Source organism: Babylonia areolata, chromosome 1 (genome assembly GCF_041734735.1).
Source record: "Babylonia areolata isolate BAREFJ2019XMU chromosome 1, ASM4173473v1, whole genome shotgun sequence".
Lineage (NCBI taxonomy): Eukaryota > Metazoa > Mollusca > Gastropoda > Neogastropoda > Buccinidae > Babylonia > Babylonia areolata.
In genome coordinates, this window is record NC_134876.1 from 74,632,903 (window position 1) to 74,652,444 (window position 19,542).

General features: G+C 42.0%; 1 protein-coding gene across 1 annotated transcript; it reads right to left on the bottom strand.

Moving 5' to 3' along the window:
- Positions 1 to 1,291: 1,291 nt before the first annotated feature.
- Positions 1,292 to 19,538, bottom strand: LOC143287557 (non-selective voltage-gated ion channel VDAC2-like). The gene is made up of 9 exons (XM_076595650.1): positions 19,446 to 19,538; positions 18,227 to 18,292; positions 16,674 to 16,808; positions 5,759 to 5,879; positions 5,167 to 5,277; positions 3,803 to 3,919; positions 3,113 to 3,263; positions 2,693 to 2,750; positions 1,292 to 2,102 (listed from the first exon to the last, which is right to left on the bottom strand). The coding sequence occupies exons 2-9, from the start codon at positions 18,288 to 18,290 to the stop codon at positions 2,011 to 2,013; spliced, it is 849 nt and encodes a 282-aa protein (XP_076451765.1). The 5' UTR covers positions 18,291 to 18,292; positions 19,446 to 19,538; the 3' UTR covers positions 1,292 to 2,010.
- Positions 19,539 to 19,542: the final 4 nt, after the last annotated feature.

Here is a 19,542-nt window from a genome sequence, read left to right on the forward strand (position 1 = left end):
TGACATTGTGAAGGGTTGCAAGGCTAAGCTGGAACTCTCTGGCAATCAGCTATCAACCATAAGGGCTTTGATCATTTTTATTTTTCTCTTCAAATTCAAAGGGCAGTGCGTATCACTTATTTCTTTCTGCTATTTTGAGTTCCACTTTCACAATAGTACTATCGCTGGAAATTAAGGCCAAGATATCCCCAAAATAATACAACTCCACATAGGCGGATAGTAGTTTGCACAGGACAGGAATGTCAGACCCCTGCCGGAGTCTGCACTAGTTGGGTCACGGTTAAGTATGTGTAATTAAAAATACAATGTACATCACTTTCAAACAAAGAAAACAGCTAAGGTTTTCCTATGAACAAGCAGCAATGACCGCTGGGGACAGGGGACATTTTTATTTGCAGTGTAATGGGCAAAGTTGTTGTTTTTTTCAACTGAGTTCTTGGTGTCCCATACCTTCCTATGTTTAATGTAACCCCCACCCCCCAAAAAAACCAACAAAAAACAACAACACACACACACATTTGGCCCTGAAAAAAACTTGCTTTTTAAAATGCAAGGTTTCTTTTGAGTGAGTTCCTTATGGCTAACCAGTCAACTGCATGGGACTTTATTTATTGCAGACTGTTTTTCTGACCCCCTTTTTGAAGGGGGGCGAGTACAATGGTTCAAGGATATGTATGTTGCATTAGCAAACCACTTCAAGATGAACAGGCTGCATAAAATAAATTCTTTTGGACTCTAAGGTAGCAACAGACCAGTGAGTTTCAGTTTCAGTAGCTCAAGGAGGCGTCACTGTGTTCGGACAAATCCATATACGCCACACCACATCTGCCAAGCAGATGCCTGACCAGCAGCGTAACCCAATGCGCTTAGTCAGGCCTTGAAAAAAAAAAAAAGAAAAGAAAAGAAAAAGTGAATATGATCAGTATAAGTGTTCCAGTACAAAATGTATTGTAACTAATTTCATCTGAATATCATTATTTTTACATAAAAAGCTTATAAATCATCAATAAAGTGGAAACCTTTTCTTCTTCTTTTAGGCTTTGTTTTCTTTCAGTTGTGGCATCCTATTGTTTTCAATGTCAGAAGAACTGGATACTGTGCAAAACAGACCACAGTTGACAGATGAGTGGCTCTGACAAAAAGCAAAGGAAAAGCTGTAACAGAGCTGCATAAATTTTTTTTAAGTCCTTGTTATATTTGAAAGCTTTTGCTCAAGTTATCTGAGGAAAGCCTGTACAATGTATCTTTCTCTCTTGCCTCATACATACACACAAATATATCAGTCCACAGGTGCATGGACAAAAATTTAATCTTTATCTCCTATACAACTGTACATGGAATTTTCAATCGTCAAAAGATACCAACAGATCTCAATTTCCAAGAGTAATACCTTGTAAGGCATACAGATTACTATTGTCAACACCTTTCCATACATCAAGTTTAATCATTTATTCTGGAATAAACAACTTCACCACACACAAATAAATAAAGTAAAATCACAAATACCTTTGATAAATCTGTTATCTTCATATTTTGTATCTTTTAAATAATAATAATAATAATAATCTGACTTCTCCACACATTTTGTATCTTATCACGAGCAAATTCACAAAGTAACTGAGCAAATCTCTAACAACTAAGCCAAGACTTTCAGGGAGAGGAGAAGCAAGATGAGGGGACTAGAAGAGAAGTGATGGGAGCCCGGATCCAATTCCTAGTTAATTCCAATTCTGCAATAGAAAAGTCTTCTCACAGGTCTCACACTGAATTAATAATTCACACAAACAACCCACACACTTTCAAGCCCCACACAGACGATTAAAAAAAAGAAAGAAAAAAAGTCAACACTGACAAATGATGTGCTTGTCCATGTATGAATATCCACAAAGGTGATGGTGAAGGCAGCTGCTTGTGCTGGCAGACACACTGGAAAGGTCTTGCGGCAAGAATCTACGCTCATATTTCAAGTGGAGCTTTACAGTACATTTCAGGATATGCCAGTCTGCAAATTTATGCCTCCAGCTCCAGTCCGAGGCCCACCTTGTGACCTCCCTGGTTGATGCTCTTGCCTTCTATCAAGGCAGACAGAGTGAGCTTAACTCCTGGTAGGGACAGAAAATATGGAAAAGTATTTAAGTTTTTCTTCTTTTTTTTTTCACTTGTCAATTAAGCAGAACAAAACATTCAAAGCAAAACTTTATACTATAGTCTGTTTTGATTGGGCACAGATGGGCAAAGGCTCCCATTCATTCGCCATACCTTACTTTTGCATTAATGAACACCCCAGTATTGTTTTCCAACCCCCGAATGTCACAGCTTTTCTTACCCAACACTTCATCTCTCCATTTCCTTTTCAGTTATTAAGGGATAATGACAAAATGTGCTTCAATCATTCACTCCACTCTGCGTCATGTGCAAATCAAAATGCATATTTCATGGCAAAGTCTGTAACAAAAATGCACAGATAGGTTTCTGTGCTGAACAGAGGAAAATAAGACTGACATTTAATATAGCAAGGTTGTACTAATTTTTTTTTTTTTTTTAAATAAAAGCAGATTCCCTTGTCATGATCTAAAAACTGACTAAACATTAGCGAACAGTGTTAATGACTCACTGTGCACAGCTAGTGCTTGCATAGTGAGAGAACATTCTAGGAGTAACTGTAGAAGAAAAGGATTAGAAAAACTCTTACCATCACGCAGCTTTTGGCTGTAGCCAAGTCCGATCTGACTAGAGTTATTCACCTTGCACTGGAAAAAGTAACAACAGAAAAAAATTGTTTATGGCAAGTTCAACTTTATTTTTTTTCTTTCTTTTCTTCATGTTCAAATGCGTCTGTCATTGGTGGGCTCTACACATAATTTCTCCATTGTTATGGCTGTAATAAAATAGAAGAAACATACAAAACATAAGCTATAAAACTAGTATGTACTTCATAATTATCTCATCATCCAACAAATGGATGAATAACAACTCTGACTGACAAGAACATTTCTATCAGCTTTTCAGCAAGTTCTGCTGCGTACCTACAGTTATCCATCTTTCATACTTTAATTTCCATTAACATCAGATCTCTCTGAAAAAAAAGATTGATTCACACAAGTCTACTTACGCTGACATTGGAATTTTCGTCCAGGGTGTACTTGGCACCAAGGGCAAAGAGTGTGGCATTAGTGCCCGATGTCCAGGACAGATTGACTGCAGTTTCCAGTTCAGGGCTGCATCGCTGGTAGATGGAACCACCAAACTCCTGTCCATCATTGCTAAGAAAAAAAACGTAAGGTGCCATAAATAGAAAAGATTCACAAATAAAAACAGATTCAAATTAAGAATTAAAATTAAAAAAATAATAAAGGGGGGAACAGGAAAAAAAACAAAACAAAAAAAAAACCCAACTGACTCTCTCTCTCTCACTCACACAGGCACAGATCATTATCATACAATGCAGTTTCTATAACAATGTGTTTTGAGAAAATAAACAAAATTACATAAAAACCTGCGCAATATAACTATACTCTCTCTTCTTTCTCACTCTTTTATCTGTCACTGTTTCTTTCAGCTCACTTAATAAGCCCGTCAGCAAATATCAAAGAGAAAATGAATAACTGACACACCCTTTACTGATCACCATGCACACATCAGTTATTATGTAAAAAGAAAAAGATTTGGGTAAGATAGTAGTACATTATAAGATAGAGCGAAACAACTGTGTGTGTGTGTGTGTGTGTGTGTGTGTGTGTGTGTGTGTGTGTGTTCAACACATACAGTGTCTAAATAAGCAATCAAATCAAGGTCAACTTACACACAAGTGTGCAGAGTGAAGTCCTCTGTTGTGAAGCCAACAGCAAAGTTACTTTTGGCCAGTTTGGAATTGGCAGTGTCAAATGCCATCTGATACCCTGCAAGCCACCCATTGTATCTGAATGGGGAATGAACAGACCAGACAAAACCAAATCAGGCAAATCATTTCACAGATGCAATTTCAAGCAAGCCAGTTAATACTGATCTCTGTTAACTCAACATAATGTATTACTCCATGTTAGCATCTTTTAAGAAATAACAATTTAACCAGCCACTGTGGCAAAGTGGTTAGCGTCATGGACTGACAGCTGGGAGGACGCAGGCAGATGTGGGTTTTTCAATTTCATGACCAACACTGCAAGTATCTGTGTCTCTTAAGGCCTGGTTAACACCAGGATATCATTATCACGAAGTCCCAAACCTAAATGGACCTCCATAACAACATCGCCATTATCATCACTGTGATCCTCCTCCTCGATCACCAATGTATAGTAGTTTGCACAGGACAGGAATGTCAGACCCCTGCCAGAGTCTGCACTAGTTGGGTCACAGTTAAGTATGTGTAATTAAAAAGATTTTTAAGTGGCCTTAAATGCCCTGCTCTCATGGTGACCCATCAATTCCATTCAATTCCTCTCCACTTCTGTACTTGGGGTGAGTCTTGTCAAGGTCTTTAGTGTCAGTTGATTCATGGGGGACTATCGTTGACTCATTGGAAGGGATGTGGCGGCAGTCTCCACTCTGGGCGGACACTCAGTCTGGTTTCATGACTAAGCCATTATTGTCGTCAGTTGGCAGCTTACTAGGTGGTGTCATAAGTAAACTAAATCTGAACAGGCAATACTGAACACCACCAAAGTGTCTCGGCAGCAATGCTGGGTCTCCTAGCGACCTAACGTCGATGGTTCCCAATGTACTGTGACAGATGAATCCAGGTATGGCCGTTTATGGGGGACTTGAAATGAGTGGCGTGGGAGTAATGCCACTGAAATGGTGAAGATGATGGGACAGTAAAAAAAAAAAGAAAAAAAAAGAAGAAAAAAAGTTAATTCATAAATATCCATCTCAGTCTGTCTCTGCCTTGGTCCATCTCCAAGAATATATCACGTATTTGTTTCTATCCCTGTGTGACTCCTTTTCTATGTATCTATCTCAGCACATCTGACTATATTTATCATGTTATGGCTCAATATTCATGGCTATAGGATCTGCATTTCACAAATCAAATTTTGACTAGATTTACAACAAAAGCAATGCCATAAGTTGGTTTGTTTGCTGTTGTTTTTAAAGCTTTTTATCTTTATCATCTGAGGTGCTCTTAGCCTGTATCATGTAAGTTTAGCACAAAAAACTGTATGTACTGACCCTAGAACAGCTGCTGCATTCACAGTCGGGCCAGCAAAGTCAAAGTCAACATCAACGTTACCATTGAAGTAGTCTTGCTTGTAGCCGGTCTTGATTTTGCCGCTCTTCTTTCTGAAACACAAATTTGTCAATAGTAGAAGATTCATGAGAAAAATATATTCTTGACATTATTTTTACTGTATAAATTTGCAATCATATCATATTAATTGAACAAAAAAAAAAAAAGCAAAAAAAAAAAAAGCTTGAATATAAAGTTTAAATTAAAAAACAAAACAAAAAAGAAAAAAAAATCCCCCCCCCCCCACCCCTGTTTATCAAAATTCAATGAAATGCAACCTTTGCTTTTAGATGTTCGTTCTTTTACCATTTTCTATATCTGCTGAAATGCCAGAATATAATTAATTTTCAAAGCTTTTAAAGACATATATAAACTTTGCCATACACAAACTGGTGATCATTCATTTCTACTGGTCCACAAATAATAATCACAAACATATGAGTCAATGAGTAAGGTTAGTGAGTGATTGTGTGAGTGTGTTTATGTGTGTGCGTGTGTGCACCTGCGTGTTTCAAATTATAAATGACTGTATACCCTGTTTGTGGAGCAAACGACGTATCAAAGGTAATTTTCAGGCCTTCAGTCAGCTGGTCTTCAATGGTTATCTCGGTGTCCAGTACATTTTCTGTGCTCCATTTCTCTGAGAAGGTCAAACCTGTAACACAAACCTTTTTAATTGAAGTGAAACTTATCTACAAGATATTTTGTAACTCATAAATGTGTGGTGTGAGAAAGGCAATAACTGAATGAGTGTATATATTCCGTAAAGTTCGGTCTATTGAGCGCAGTGGTATATAAGCCGCACCCACTAAATTTTGGTAAAAATTGAACTTTATGCATACATAAGCTGCACCGGCTTATAAGATGCAATTATTTCCGGTACCGGAACACATGCTAATACTACAGAAAAGCTGTCGATACTGTAGGTTATGAAATAAACACAAGCGGGAAACAACACAAAGAAAAGCAAGCGAAAATACTGCTAGTGCCACAAAAAAATAATAAACACAACGAAAATAAGATCCATAATTTAGGGATAGTCACATTTATTCAACGTCATCCTGCTCACTGAATCCACTAAAATCTTCATCTTCAGTGTCCGAGTTGAAGAGAACCAGCACAGTTTCCTCCGCCATCTTGTCACCGACTTCAGCCTCGCTTTCACTTCATGAACATGAAGGTGGAGGTCGCTGCTGGTTCGTCGCTTGCACTGTCATCTGCTAGGTCGATCACCTTCAATTTGAAGGCTGCATCATAGGCATAACGTCACATTTTCGGCATGATTAGGATGTATGCTTGAGCAGAGTAGAACTGAATGCTGATCTGAAGGCTTTAATGTGCGCGGATTTGATTTATAAAATGTTAACAGTTAGCACACTATTCTGAAGCTCATCCAAAAATTCATGGACAGAAATAATGATTTTGGTGAGTTGAAGGGCAGCTAAGAATAGACGAGAACGTGACACTCCTGGGATCGTTAAAATCCGCAAATAAGCTGCATCATTGTATAAGCCGCAGAGGTTGAAGCTGGGGTAAAAAGTCGCGGCTTATAGACCGAACTTTACGGTACATGAAATAATAAATATGCATGTACTTTGTTACTTTCTTTTTCTGTTCCTAGATTTTTTGCACAGCTGTGAAAAAGCTACTTTATTTGCAAAATACAGAATAGGAAATTTTTTTTCCTAAAATTACGTTTATCTAACATACTTACCGTGACCCACTGGTGCAGACTCTGGCAGGGAGTCCGATTCCTGTCCTGTGCAAACTACTACCCGCCTATGTGGAGAAAACGAAAGTTGCTATGGCCGATAACCTCCCAGAAGTAGGTTACCTCCACCCCTAGGGCCCTTGTCAAGCTGTTGACACAACCACAGTGGTGCAAACCCAAGGTTGTTGTAGGCAAAGGAAGGAAGAAAGGATGCCTTGGCAACCATGCTAGGAATGAAGGACTTGTGTGTCTCCGCGTAACATGCCTAAATTGGACTGCTTTGTCCTTCCTTGCACCAAGAGAGGGGAAAAAGAGGAAGCTAGTCAGGAATAGAGGGGAGGTAACCTACTTCCGGGAGGTTATCGGCTGTAGCTACTTTCGTTTTCTCCGCACAGGCAGGTAGTAGTTTGCACTGGACAGGAATCGGACTCCTGGCCGAGTCTGCACTAGTGAGTCACGGTAATGAATGTGTAGTTAAAACACCTCCTCCCGAGACCTTTGGAATCACGAACAACTGGCCGTAAAAACCGGGGCCCGGGTCCAAGAGTTGAGATATCGCCCCTATGAGGAGTAGGTGCGATATCTCCTTCACTAAGACGCTCTCCTGCTCCGTTGAGCTGGGCACATAAGGAGGAGGAGTGGATCTTAGAGGGGGGCGGTCCTCCGCCCAAGGCAGCATGTACCCCGACTCTAGCACCGATACAATCCAGTCATCGAGTCCCAGAGCACGCTGCTGATGTGCATGCCGGGACAAGTTTCCTACTTGGAGGGGCTGAACGACTGGCGGTGCTGAATCGTGGCCCAGTCAATGGGGGTGCCGCCTTCTGGCCTTGGGCATGGCCGGTCGGCTTGGACGGACATGAGGTGGTTTATTCCTCTGCTGCTGATTCTGCGCACGCCGCTTTGACTTAGGTGGCGTGGTATATGGAGGGGCCCTGGTGGCCGGTCTCTTCAATGGCATAGAACCCTGGCGCCCCTGGGAGGTGTGGGCTAAATATGAGGCCACCTCCCTGTTTGTCTCTGCCCTGTGGCTGACAAAATGGGGCGCGTACTGGCCGAAGAGGGAGTGCTACTGTGCTGGGATGGACCGCAGGGCAGCCCTCTCCTCTACTGGAATGTTAGAGAGGTGGAGAATGGCATCACGCCGAGCTAGCACAGTATTGAAGTGAAGGCTGGTAGCTGTGTCAGCAGCTGCCATGAGACCAGATGCTACCCTATTGCCAAAAGTGTTTAACCTCTGGTCGGTGAACAGGCCCGGCAAGACAGAGGAAGGAGACCCCGTGTCCTGATTAACTGGACGTTGTTCCCACAGCTCACTGGCCCTGTGGAGGAACGCGTTGAAGAAGGTATAAGCCGTGGAAACCTCAAGGAGGCAGCAGCGGGCCAATCTGTCCCACTCTGCTAACATTTTAAAAGACAGAGTAGCTGAAGTGGGGAAGGTGGTGCACTGTGAGACCAACATCCTGTCCTGCGCGGAGGGCTCCGCTTCCCTATAGGCCGGGTGGTCCTTGGAGGAATCTTTAAGGAACTTGCCTGGGGAAAAAGCGCCCGGGGCAGAGAGGGACTCCCTGCCTGGAGGAGGGATGGAAGCAGCACCCCTGACAGTGCGGGATGGCTTATTAAGCCATTCCTGTGCCATTTCTGGCACTCTGAGTCGCCTTGTGGTTCTGGAGTTAGAGTCCCATGGCCTAAGGAGGGTCAAGGGTAACAAAGTCGCCTGAGGGACTGATTCGGAACGTGTGACCCTATTGGGGAGGGTCAGTTCAAGCTCGGCTAAGTCCGAGTTTGGTTCAGGCTGGTCCCTAGGGAGGCGTGGGCTCAATCTGTCCCCCTGGGATGGGGGTGAAGAGTGCTCGTCCGCTTATTCGTCCTCATCCGAAGACAGGGGCTCCCATTCTTGTTCGCAGTCCATCCCCTGCTGGGTGCCATCCCAAGTGGATGTACCCGCTGGGGCATCCTGTGAGCTGTGGTCAGCCCAGCGGGATGAGCTAGAACGATCCCGAGCAGGGACCATGGCCACAGCTGTTATGTCCTTGACACCTGAAGTGGGTAAGGAGCGTGTGGACCGCAGGTCCAACCATGCTTGGGATGGTGGGTGCCACACCTTCTCAGTGAGGGCGTCCCTGGATGCAAGGGGGACCCATGAGTGCTGTGAGGGGACAAACACCCACTCATTTCCCTGTAGGGCCGAGGGCTGGGTAGGTGGGAACTGCAGGCTCCCTCGGGCCGAGCGGGGCCCCTCGGCAGCCGTCGGTCCTGACAAGGAGGCCGTTGTGACCGTGGAGGTCACCTGTGGGTTGACAGAGGCCCGATTTGTGGACTGAGTGGCAATATTGGTCGAGCACGGCTGTGCCGCTTAACTTCCAGCAGAGCTATTTAGTTTCAGAGTTCAGTGAGCGGTCAGGAGCACGGCTGCTGACCTAGATTCCACTGGGATGGGAGGGGGGGGGGAAGGGGAGCGCGCGCCGCGCTCTTTGTGCCTATGTTTCCAGCAGAGAAAGGTGTATTGTTTAAGTGATTTTCATTTAATCATATTCGTGCACACTGGTTTTTGTTTGCTGTCATTTTTGTGTACATGATTCCAGTGAATGTGAACTTTAAGTGTGTTGTGTGATTTACCAGACACTGTCCGAGTGTTTGTGTTACATCCAGTTATTTGACCTAAGTGTGTGTGTGTGAGTGCCGACAAAAATGGAATCTGGTGCGGTAGTGGCAGCATTGCTGACTGGGCAACACACCTTCAGTGAACACTTGAGATGTTTGGATAATATGTGTCGTGTGTGTGGTGAGCGGGTTCTCAGAAGAGATAAAGACAAGGGGTTGAATGCAAGACTTTGTGCCAAGTATTCTTCTGAACTGTTTCGTTTTTTCGGTCTAGATGTTTCGAATGATGAAGAGGGCAAACATCCCACATGCATTTGTATCAAGTGCTACAAAATAATGATAAAAATGAAACATACTCATGGAAATTCTCAGTTCAAAACTGCAAATGAAAATGTTGCACTTGACATTGACAGAATGTCAGAAATCTGGACAACTTTCGATCCAGATCTATCTTTGGATCAGTGCAAAACATGCTCTTTTCATCACTCAAAAAGTCAGCCTGGTTGTCCGAAAAAAAGACGATCAGCACCCGTAAAAAAATGCACGGATGACAGTTTTGATCCGTCTGACCTCTGCTTAGATACCGACGACAGTGTGTCAACGTCATTTTGTCAGTCCACATCAACACCAGTCAAAAAAACAAGAACGCTGTGCACAAACACATCTCCAATAACACCCAAAACACCTGTCACTGACGCAGCTATATCACCCATCGCACAATTGAAACGTAAGACGGTGTATGTTGACTCAGAGGATGAAGATCTCAATAAATCTCTTACTGAAGAAGAAGAAAAATTATGCACACGACTGATGTGCATAATTGATGTTCAAGAAAAAAAAATGTTTGAGTTTAGTCAGTGTCACACTTCAACTGAGTGGATTACCAACTACAAACAAGGAGTTCATACGGATTTATAAGTTCAGGTAGGAATGGATTTTATTATTTAGAACTTACAAATGCATGTCAGTACGTTACATTGTGATCGTTTACTAAAAGCATGGTATCGTCAAGGTGTATCTTTTAGACTGACCAAATGCATGTCGCAAGCAAAGGCACACATACTGACACGCAAAACATCTAGTCGGCGAAAATCTCTCTCCCCCTCTCTGTGTGCGTCTCTCTCTCTCTCTCTCTCTCTGTGCGTCTGTCTCTCTCCCTCTCTCTCTGTGCCTCTCCCCTTTCTCTCTCCGTACACGTTCCTCTGTTTCTCAGTATGTCTGTCCCTGCATATATGTCTGTCTGTCCGTCTCTCTTCCCGTGATGTTGAGAGAAGTGTGAAACTTAAGTGGCTGGCAGCAGTTCTCAGTGGAGCTGATCGTTAAATACTGACACTAATTCCGGGGCGGTCTGCCACCTCTAGGTAACGTATCGGCTATATTTTCCTTCCAGTTGTATCGTGGAGACATGCATGTATATCATGATATAAGTTTTATCTCCAAGTAAAATGATGTACACACACAACACGGAGTTGAAATTGAACTACGTTTCGTGTGTGTTCCTCAGTTCGAACAGAATGTTCGTGTGCTCGCTAAGTTTTGGACCGCTTGTACACTGCCTGTAGGAAATTAAACCTACTCATGTTTGGTATCGTTAAATTTGTCAGAAAATCACACATCCATTCACACCCATAGCGCCCTTCTTGTTGCATTCTGACATAGAGTATTATTTTTTAAAAGCACATAACCCTGTTTCTGACAGTTTATCAGCAGCAGCGAAGCTGTTCACAGCTGTACACACTGCCCGTGTAACATGCGCTCCGCTGAGAATAGTGCGAAGTTAGTGGTGCGCCAGAGCGCTGCCCCATATACTGCCTGCCTGTCTGTCCAGGCTATCACCTTTCCAACGTTTCGCGCTCGCTCGCTGTTCATCCCTCTCCCCTCTGCTTCGCGCCAAAACTAAAAGAGCTGCCTTGTGCCGCCGTGCGAGAAGCTCGACCTGACCGACAAGAAGTCGATCCCACTTGCCGGGGCTGTGTGTGTCACCCTGTGAGATGTGCTGGGTTGTGTCCGGTGGGGAGCGGACAAGGGGTTGGCCCCTGGTCCTCCTGGCAACCCAGCGTGCACCATAGATGGGTGTCAGTCCCGCCAGAAGACGAGCAGGCCGACTGCCCGGAACCGTCTGACACGGGCGGGGCTCCCCCAGCAGGGGAGACCGGCGAATAGCGGGAAGACCTGCAGAGCAGGTGGCCATGCGCCCCGAATCCCCTCTTGTGGGGAGACTGGGGTGGCTTGGCTTGGGGTGGGCAAAGTAGAGGGCCCCCCCTCCCCCGGAACCAAAATTTTCTCCCCCTCAGGAGGAGGTGGGGGAGGGGGGTCGGCAGAGGAGGGAGGAGGGGGAACAGCAATGGGGCCCCGAGGACTGTCTCCGAGTGGGGACCCGGGTAACAGCTGGGCGTGGCCTCCCCTTGGGATTTCGCACCTAGCTGCGAGTCCCCACCGCCAAGAGAGGACTTGCCACTCACCCCTCTCCCTGCCTCGCACTGGGTCACCTTGGGAGGCGACTCTCGTACCCCTTTCCCCCCGGTCCCCTTCATGGCCGTTTTACTAGTACGAGTGTCACCTCCGCGATCAGTGTCTAAAGACGCATCGCCGCGGTCCCTATCGGAAGGAATCATGAGCTCCAGGCCTGGGAGAGTCTCTTGCCGGGTCTCAATCCCAGCATCATGATTCCTGCCTTCGTGGGATGGCATATGAGGCATGGTACCCGTGCTTAGGCACCCAGCGAAAATCCGATCCCCAACAGAGAAATGAAAGACAGGATCGACTTAGAGGTAGAGAAAAACGAACGAATTGAGAGGGCTGAGTCGAATCAAGTACACAGAATGTAAGAATACAATAAACACAAGCCGCATGTAGCAAAAAAAGGCCAAATGAATACGCTTAATAGCCAAAAAAAAAAAAGCGTAAGACGAGACAGAACGTAAACCTGACAAGATGGCATGGAGAGCCTTGGCCAAAGGAATGATTCAGCGTTTATAGCTTTTAGAGGCATTTGATTGGCTAAGAGAGGACCAGGCAAGACCGGGTCGTCTTTTCACCGTTAGCCGTGCAAAATTTGGCCAAGCAGAGCAAACCGATAGACCTAGTTTGCATCAGTTTGACATGGTACAGTATATGACACCAAAACACCTTTAAAGGCTTTTAATGCTTCATGGCTTACTTCTTACACTTGTATTACAGTTGTAATGTTTATTCTCCCTCCAGAGCAAATTTAAAGGAAAATAGACTCGATAAGAATGAAACACAGTTTCTTACAATTCTCCTAACAAGCCCAGTCTTTGACAACCTATAAACAGGTGCCCAAAGGACAGTTACCTTGTGGTGGAGGCTCTTGTGTGCCTTAGGGTCCCTTACAGCTATGCTGGTGGGAGCATATGCTCCAGGTAGGGGAACCGATGCCAGACAGGGCGAAGGGTGGAGGCCAGACACAGTGCAATCCCTGGTCCTCATGGGTTTAGGCACATGGTTTACAACCCGATCCCAAAAAAAATCTTTGTTATGTAAACGGCAATTACTCACTAAAATCTAAAATAACACTGACTAAATCTTTCTTTCCCATCTACAAATATTTCACAGTCGGTGGCCACTTTTTCTCCACCTCAGGACCTTTCAGTGGGTCGAACTCCCTCTTTCACCTCATCAAATCCCTGCACTCAGCTCTTTCAAATCTGGCCTTGAATAAAACCTACCCCACTCCAAAACAGCTCTCCCCTCACTCTAGTCTAGTTTCTCTACTTACATGTATTTTTAAAGTTTTGCCTTCGATCCTTCTGAATCATTTATGCATGTGTGTGAATGACTGGTGTGAAAAATGCTTTGATTTGTCTCTGGACAAGACTAACTCCTTCACCACCACAGGTGACTTCAGTCAATTAGACAGTTCACCACCACAGGCGAGTAGTCGACATCAAGGAGTCATGTTATAATTTTTTTCACATTGTAACAAAGCTTGATAGGCACAGCCAACTTTCCTGCGCAATATGAATTTGACTAACTTTTCCTTTCTGACCAATTTTGAAGTGCACTAGTCTGTTTTGTTCTAACATGAACAATGTCCAGTCAATAATATATGGTGTTGGAGAGTGTCTTTCACTAGGTAGGACCACTTAAATTTTGAAATTCAACATATCTAAAAACTAATTACACCATTGGAAAGAACATAAAAAACTAAGTTCACATGCAAATTTTCATTGCATTATACCCAGTAGTTTTTAAGAAAACGGCGTCTAAAAATGTGCAAAAATGACGCGTTTTGACAGATTTAACAAATTGCTATTTTTAGACTGTCATAAAATTTTAAGATGAAGACTTACCACATTGTTCTTTGCTGTACTTGGTTCCACCAATACCTAGTTTATGCTGAATTTTTTCTGGCCTACTCAAGAACATGCTTAGAGAGAGACAGTGCCTTCAAAATAGCAAAATATTCAGTTTTGTCAAGTGTCGAATGGCCTGATTTCACAGTGATAACATGCTGACTTATAATGCTGATATCTCAGAAAGTTTTCAAGCTACAAAAACATTTCAGATATGTGCATGTTCAGAAAAGCATGTAGAATACAGTTTTTTGGAAGACTTTATGCTATCAGAAATGCAAATAACAATGAAAACAGTCACAAAGTATATGGTTTTTAGTAACAAATGAGCAAGTTTTTTACAATCATGATGATACTATGCTGTCAGATATCACCAGAGTAATTGTAAATGTGCATATTTGACATAACAGAAGTCCAGTCATTTCAGCATCCTTGATTTGCAGTTCCCTTTCTTTTTCACTCAGTTTTGCTTTAAGAAATGACACCTCCTCTGTCGTTGTTCTTAGTTCCTGTGTGATAATGTCCTCATTTTTTTCTTTGCTGCATGCTGGCTCTGGGTCTGAAGTAGGAGGTAGCTGACATTTTTTTGCTTCTTCCTGCTGTCTCTGATGACCTCTGCACTTTCAAAAGGAAGTTCTACTCCCCCTGGTTTACTTCTGTTTTTACGCAGGCGAGCCTCATCTGCTCTGAGCCTCCCCAGTTTTAATTTGAGCTGTTGGGTTGGTGGCAAATCTCTGACCAGGTGTCATTTATGCAATGTTGCATCCTTTATCCTCAATATCCTAGCTAAGTGACATACTTCAGACACAAGACCAATAGGACAACTGAGTAAAGCCTCACAGTCCTCTACAGTTCCTTTCAAAAGATCTGCACGTGTAATTCCAAACTTCTGACAGGAGGGGCCAGGGAAGATGCATGAATCTTTCCTTTCTTGTAAAAAACATTCAGCACCACTGATCGTTTCACACTTGCTGAATTCCTTAACTATTGACACCACACGTGGAAAGGTACACTCTGGGAACAATTTGTGTAGAAAATGTTCCATTTCCCCCCAGGTTTTGTTTTCTTGATGCTTTAACATATTTAACTGCATCAAGAGTTTGTTGTTGGATGGAACCTTGGGTGCTGATGGTGGTCTTCTTCGTCCACTGTGTGCAACAGTCGCCCTTAAGGCTTTATACTGATCATCATCTGAAATACACAGGCATGAAATTTGAGACAGCTCTAATGCTTTAAAATACTTTTTTTTTTTCATTTCATAGATGCTTTTGCATATATATCATTTATATGTGTGTGTGCATGAGTGTGTGATGAATGTGCACTGATACATGATCTACTAATTTCATTACTACTCCACTGTAATGGTTTCACTTAAATTGATGTAAGTTTTATGTAACAACATATCTTAAACTTATTTCATGTTTACTAATCATATAAGTTAATTATTCTTTAAATCATTTACACACACACACACTAACTAATCCATACTCAGGCAACCTCATGTATGCATGCTACATCAGTTCAACAGACACTAACTCTGTGCATACACTCTTAGTATATAAGATACATACTAATGCGCGCACGCACGCACGCACGCACGCACGCACACACACACACACACACACACGCGCGCGCGCGCGCGCGTGAAATTGTCTTGGCGTTTGATGACCAGAACAGAAGTGGAAAGATACACGTGTTCCCATGCTGTCCGACGTCGGTCACAATATTAAACCATCAATCCGCTCTCACTAACTCAAAACCCTTGTACAACAAAAAAATTACTGAATAATCTGACACTTCATCTTCTAGATACAGCTGTCGATCGCGGTAAATTTTTGAATAAAAGATCATAATTGTGCTAAAAAAAATAACGTGACTGACGAAGCGTTACTGTTCCCAGTTACACATCAACACTGCTGAAGCAAAGTTGTTAGGATTCATCCAAACCCACAAAAATATTAAAAAAATATGATTTACATTTATTTTCAAAATAAACATATTGAAAAAAAATTTGCTTACAAACCTGTAAGTTGGCGTGTTTTCCATTCTTCAAACGATGATGACGAGCAGACGGCTTCGATCGCCGCCATGGTCGAGCAGCGTTGCGGGATCCGAAATCGGTCACTCGTTTTTCTTCCAAAGCGCGTTCGAGACTCTTTCTTTATAGAAAAGCCATGAATTGCACTTGAAAGTGCATAGTTTAAACTTTCTTTTCTTGTAATTTGCTCGTGATTTGAAACACTGGTTCGTATGTTATAGGGTCGCAAACATCAGTCTCACACTTTCGCTGCGACTTTCAGATCTACTTTCTGTGAAAACCCCAACAAATTTCTAGCAAATCTAAACTTGAGAATCCTGGCTTGCCAGTGACATAGTTTCTAAATTTATACATGGCCAAACAATGCAGCGCGAAACGATCGAGTGACACACATGTTATTCTGCTCGCGCGGCAAGCACGGCGGAGTCTGTCACCGCAGTAAAAATCGACGCGACACCCTTTGTGTTTAAACGCCCGGCACATACCAGTTTGACTCGAATGATAAAAACAAATACCACAGGAAGATAGATGAAAGAATGAACTTTATTCCAGTATAAGATTGGTGTCATTTAATTAAGTTTGGTAGTGAAACGAGCGAGTTGAAAATGGTCAAATTATGGGTCTGGACTGCGCTGTTAACCACAGCCACAGTGGCCGCGGACCAACCTACTTTCACACAGAAACTTGGCGGTAAAGAGTTAAGCACTATGTAGATACCTTTAATATCACTACTGCTATTATCTCCTCCATGTTAAAATGAATCAGATGCCCAAAACATACCATATTCAGACCATTTGTACTCTGTCTCCAGGTTGCCACTGACTTTGCCGGTGTCACTGTTGGAACTGCCGCTGGTGGTGAATTCCACACCACTGTCCGTTTTTGTCTTGGCCTTAAGTTTGAAGAAACCATAGTCTGTAAAATAAAACATTTAAGTCAATATGTCAATAACCTGTTCATCAAAATCATCAGTTTTATCTAACAATCATCACCACTGAATATAATTCAACAATAAAGCTGACAGAATCCATGTATGAATTATGTTTTGGCCTGAAATGCTCTGTTAAGTCACTTTGTTGATAGCATCCCCTGAAATGTACCATAATTTTTGGCTTACAAAGTGCTGCACCCCCTGAATTTAAAGAAAAAAAATCTTGTATATGGAACACACATCCGATAAGCTGCATCTGCCATAAAGCGAGTCTTCCATTTTGTCTCTGTTAACACTAAACAGTGAATGATATTTTCCGAGTAGTGTCATCTTCAGGAACTCTGTTGATCTGTTCTGTTATCTGTCACTTTCTATTTTGTTAATTCTGTTTTGATTTTCGTTATAACAATTTAACAGCCTTCAGCCGAATGTACACTATTGTAAAGTCCCAGTTCATGAACTTGTTCAATCAGAATCCAGTCTGCTCGCCCTGCTTTTCAGTCCTGTCCATCATTTTGCTTTGTGTTCTGCTTTTGAAAAACGACCAGTTCACCTGTGATTTCTCAACTTACACACCAAAAATTTATCCCCAATTCAGTCACTGCTCTTTTTTCCATGGCCTAAGGGCGAACTGATATCAAATTCTGTTGAAATTTTGTGTAGAATGCGATTTTGTTTCAGTTTGATTCGATGGTGAACACGAACCATGTCAAACAAACGGTGGTACGACTACAATGTTGCTGTTCAGTGCAATCATGAACATTTATTGTGATCAATGATGCTGTCATATACTGAGTTGTCAGGTTGCCCTACATGATGGTCAGAATTTAGTTTTCAGACAGATAGGGCGCATACAGCCGATAAGATGCAAAGATAAGATTTGAGTAAAAAAGTCTTATAAAAGTAATACTTTATAGGCTGAAAATTATGGTATGCTCTGAGTTTGGTGTAATCTTCAGAAAATGTACGCAATGCTGACAACAGTCTTCTTTGTTCGTGGTTTTCCAATCAGAATCAGAATCTAAACCAGGAGCTCTTTAAAACAACAACAACAAAAAAAACAGGAGCTCTGCTAACTTTCAATGTAATCTGATACAAAATGTCATTGGCTGCTCTGTAACAATGCACTCTCTTTATAGTTACAGAGCAACCTGAATTTCACACAGAAAAATGTTGTGACCCCAAAGTAATCTAATACTTAATACGTAACATTTTTTCTCTCCAAATTTCATGTATTTAATCCCTGGAGCAATTTTCTGCTGTCTTTAGTAGCTGTTACAAAACAGACATTATTTAATAATATTTTACTCATTGTGTGACACATATAAAAGCAAGAATTTAAGCACCTTTCCTACCCCTCTTCCCTTCCAATCAAACCATGCATTAGCATGTTTCAGCTTACTGTATCCTTTGGAGAAGATGTCTCTGGCTGCTTTGCCAAGGTCGGAGTAGCTAGGAGGAGCCATTTCTGTTAAAGATGAAAACAAAGGCAATACAGACAAGGAAATATCAAAATACTGATTAACAAATGATCCTTAAAATGTCAAATTCAATTCATTTAAATCAGTCAATACAGATGACAAAATATTCAATACAGATCTAAAAATGATCCTTAAAAATTCAAATCCAATTCATCTAAATCAGTTTCACAATGATTAGAAATATACTGATTAGATGTAACTAATCTAATGTCATTACTAACAATCAAAATGAAATATTGCTATGGATGCAAATACATAATGGGACAACCAATACATACAACAAATTTTAGTATGTCTACTAAAGACGAAAGTACTAAATTTTGTGGTTAGACTTTAATCAGCAGCAAAAATAATGATCAAGTTTCAAGGTGATACTGATAGTATGTATGATACATCAACAAATTTAAGCTGTTTAAAAAGTAGAGAAAAAAATTATTCACTCAAAGGTGGAGACAAAATTAGGCTCAAAGGTGGAGATAAAAAGAGCCCAATTTATTCAATTTGCCCCTACTACTATACCAGGTCCTATGCCATCCTTCAAGCTGGGATGATGGCGTGCAGACCAATACTGAGAATAGGAATATTATACTATTTTACTTCTTTTTTTCCTTAACTGTGATGAACAAAATAAATAAAACCAGAAAAAAATCAAACATTTCTGTTTCACTCAATGAACATATCTGAGAAATCAATGACGCGCACCCTTTTATGTACTTCGTGGTGAAAGTTGCGGATAAAGATTTCCGCTACCTTTGCATCACGAGATTAGATCCACGTTTGTTCAGGCAAAACTAACTTTGCTATTTAAAACTATTTTACTTTTTCTTTATGATGTTCAATCGCCATGTACAACAAGTCATAATATCCGCCTTGCATTTTGCTCAACATCTTATTCCGAATAAGGTACTGCCACTTTCTGCAGTTACGAAACTGAAACCGATGGACGAACGAAAACGCCTGCAGGAATGAAATGTAGTCTGCTAGTCATACCAGTTTCTGTAAGTGACAGCGGTTATGTTGTTTTGCACAACAGCGAAACATTCATCTGGTCTGAGACCAAGGTAACATGCACTCAAATACAACAAGAAAAAATGACATCTGAAATAAAATTCAACTAAACCATTTAAAAAAAGCCAGTACCAGGAGTCGTTCTTTCAGCTGCGGTGCCACAAGGTCACTTAGGAAGCAAGATGTCGGAAGAGTGAATATAACGCATGCGCAAGTCGATAAGTATGAT

Coding starts and splice junctions, on each gene's coding strand:
- LOC143287557 (XM_076595650.1), bottom strand. CDS start 18,290: ATGGCTCCTCCTAGCTACTCCGACCTTGGCAAAGCAGCCAGAGACATC. Junction 5,880..16,673: donor GTACAAATGGTCTGAATATG/GTATGTTTTGGG, acceptor TTTGTGTTACAG/GTTTGACCTTCTCAGAGAAA. Junction 2,103..2,692: donor CAGCCAAAAGCTGCGTGATG/GTAAGAGTTTTT, acceptor TGTCCCTACCAG/GAGTTAAGCTCACTCTGTCT.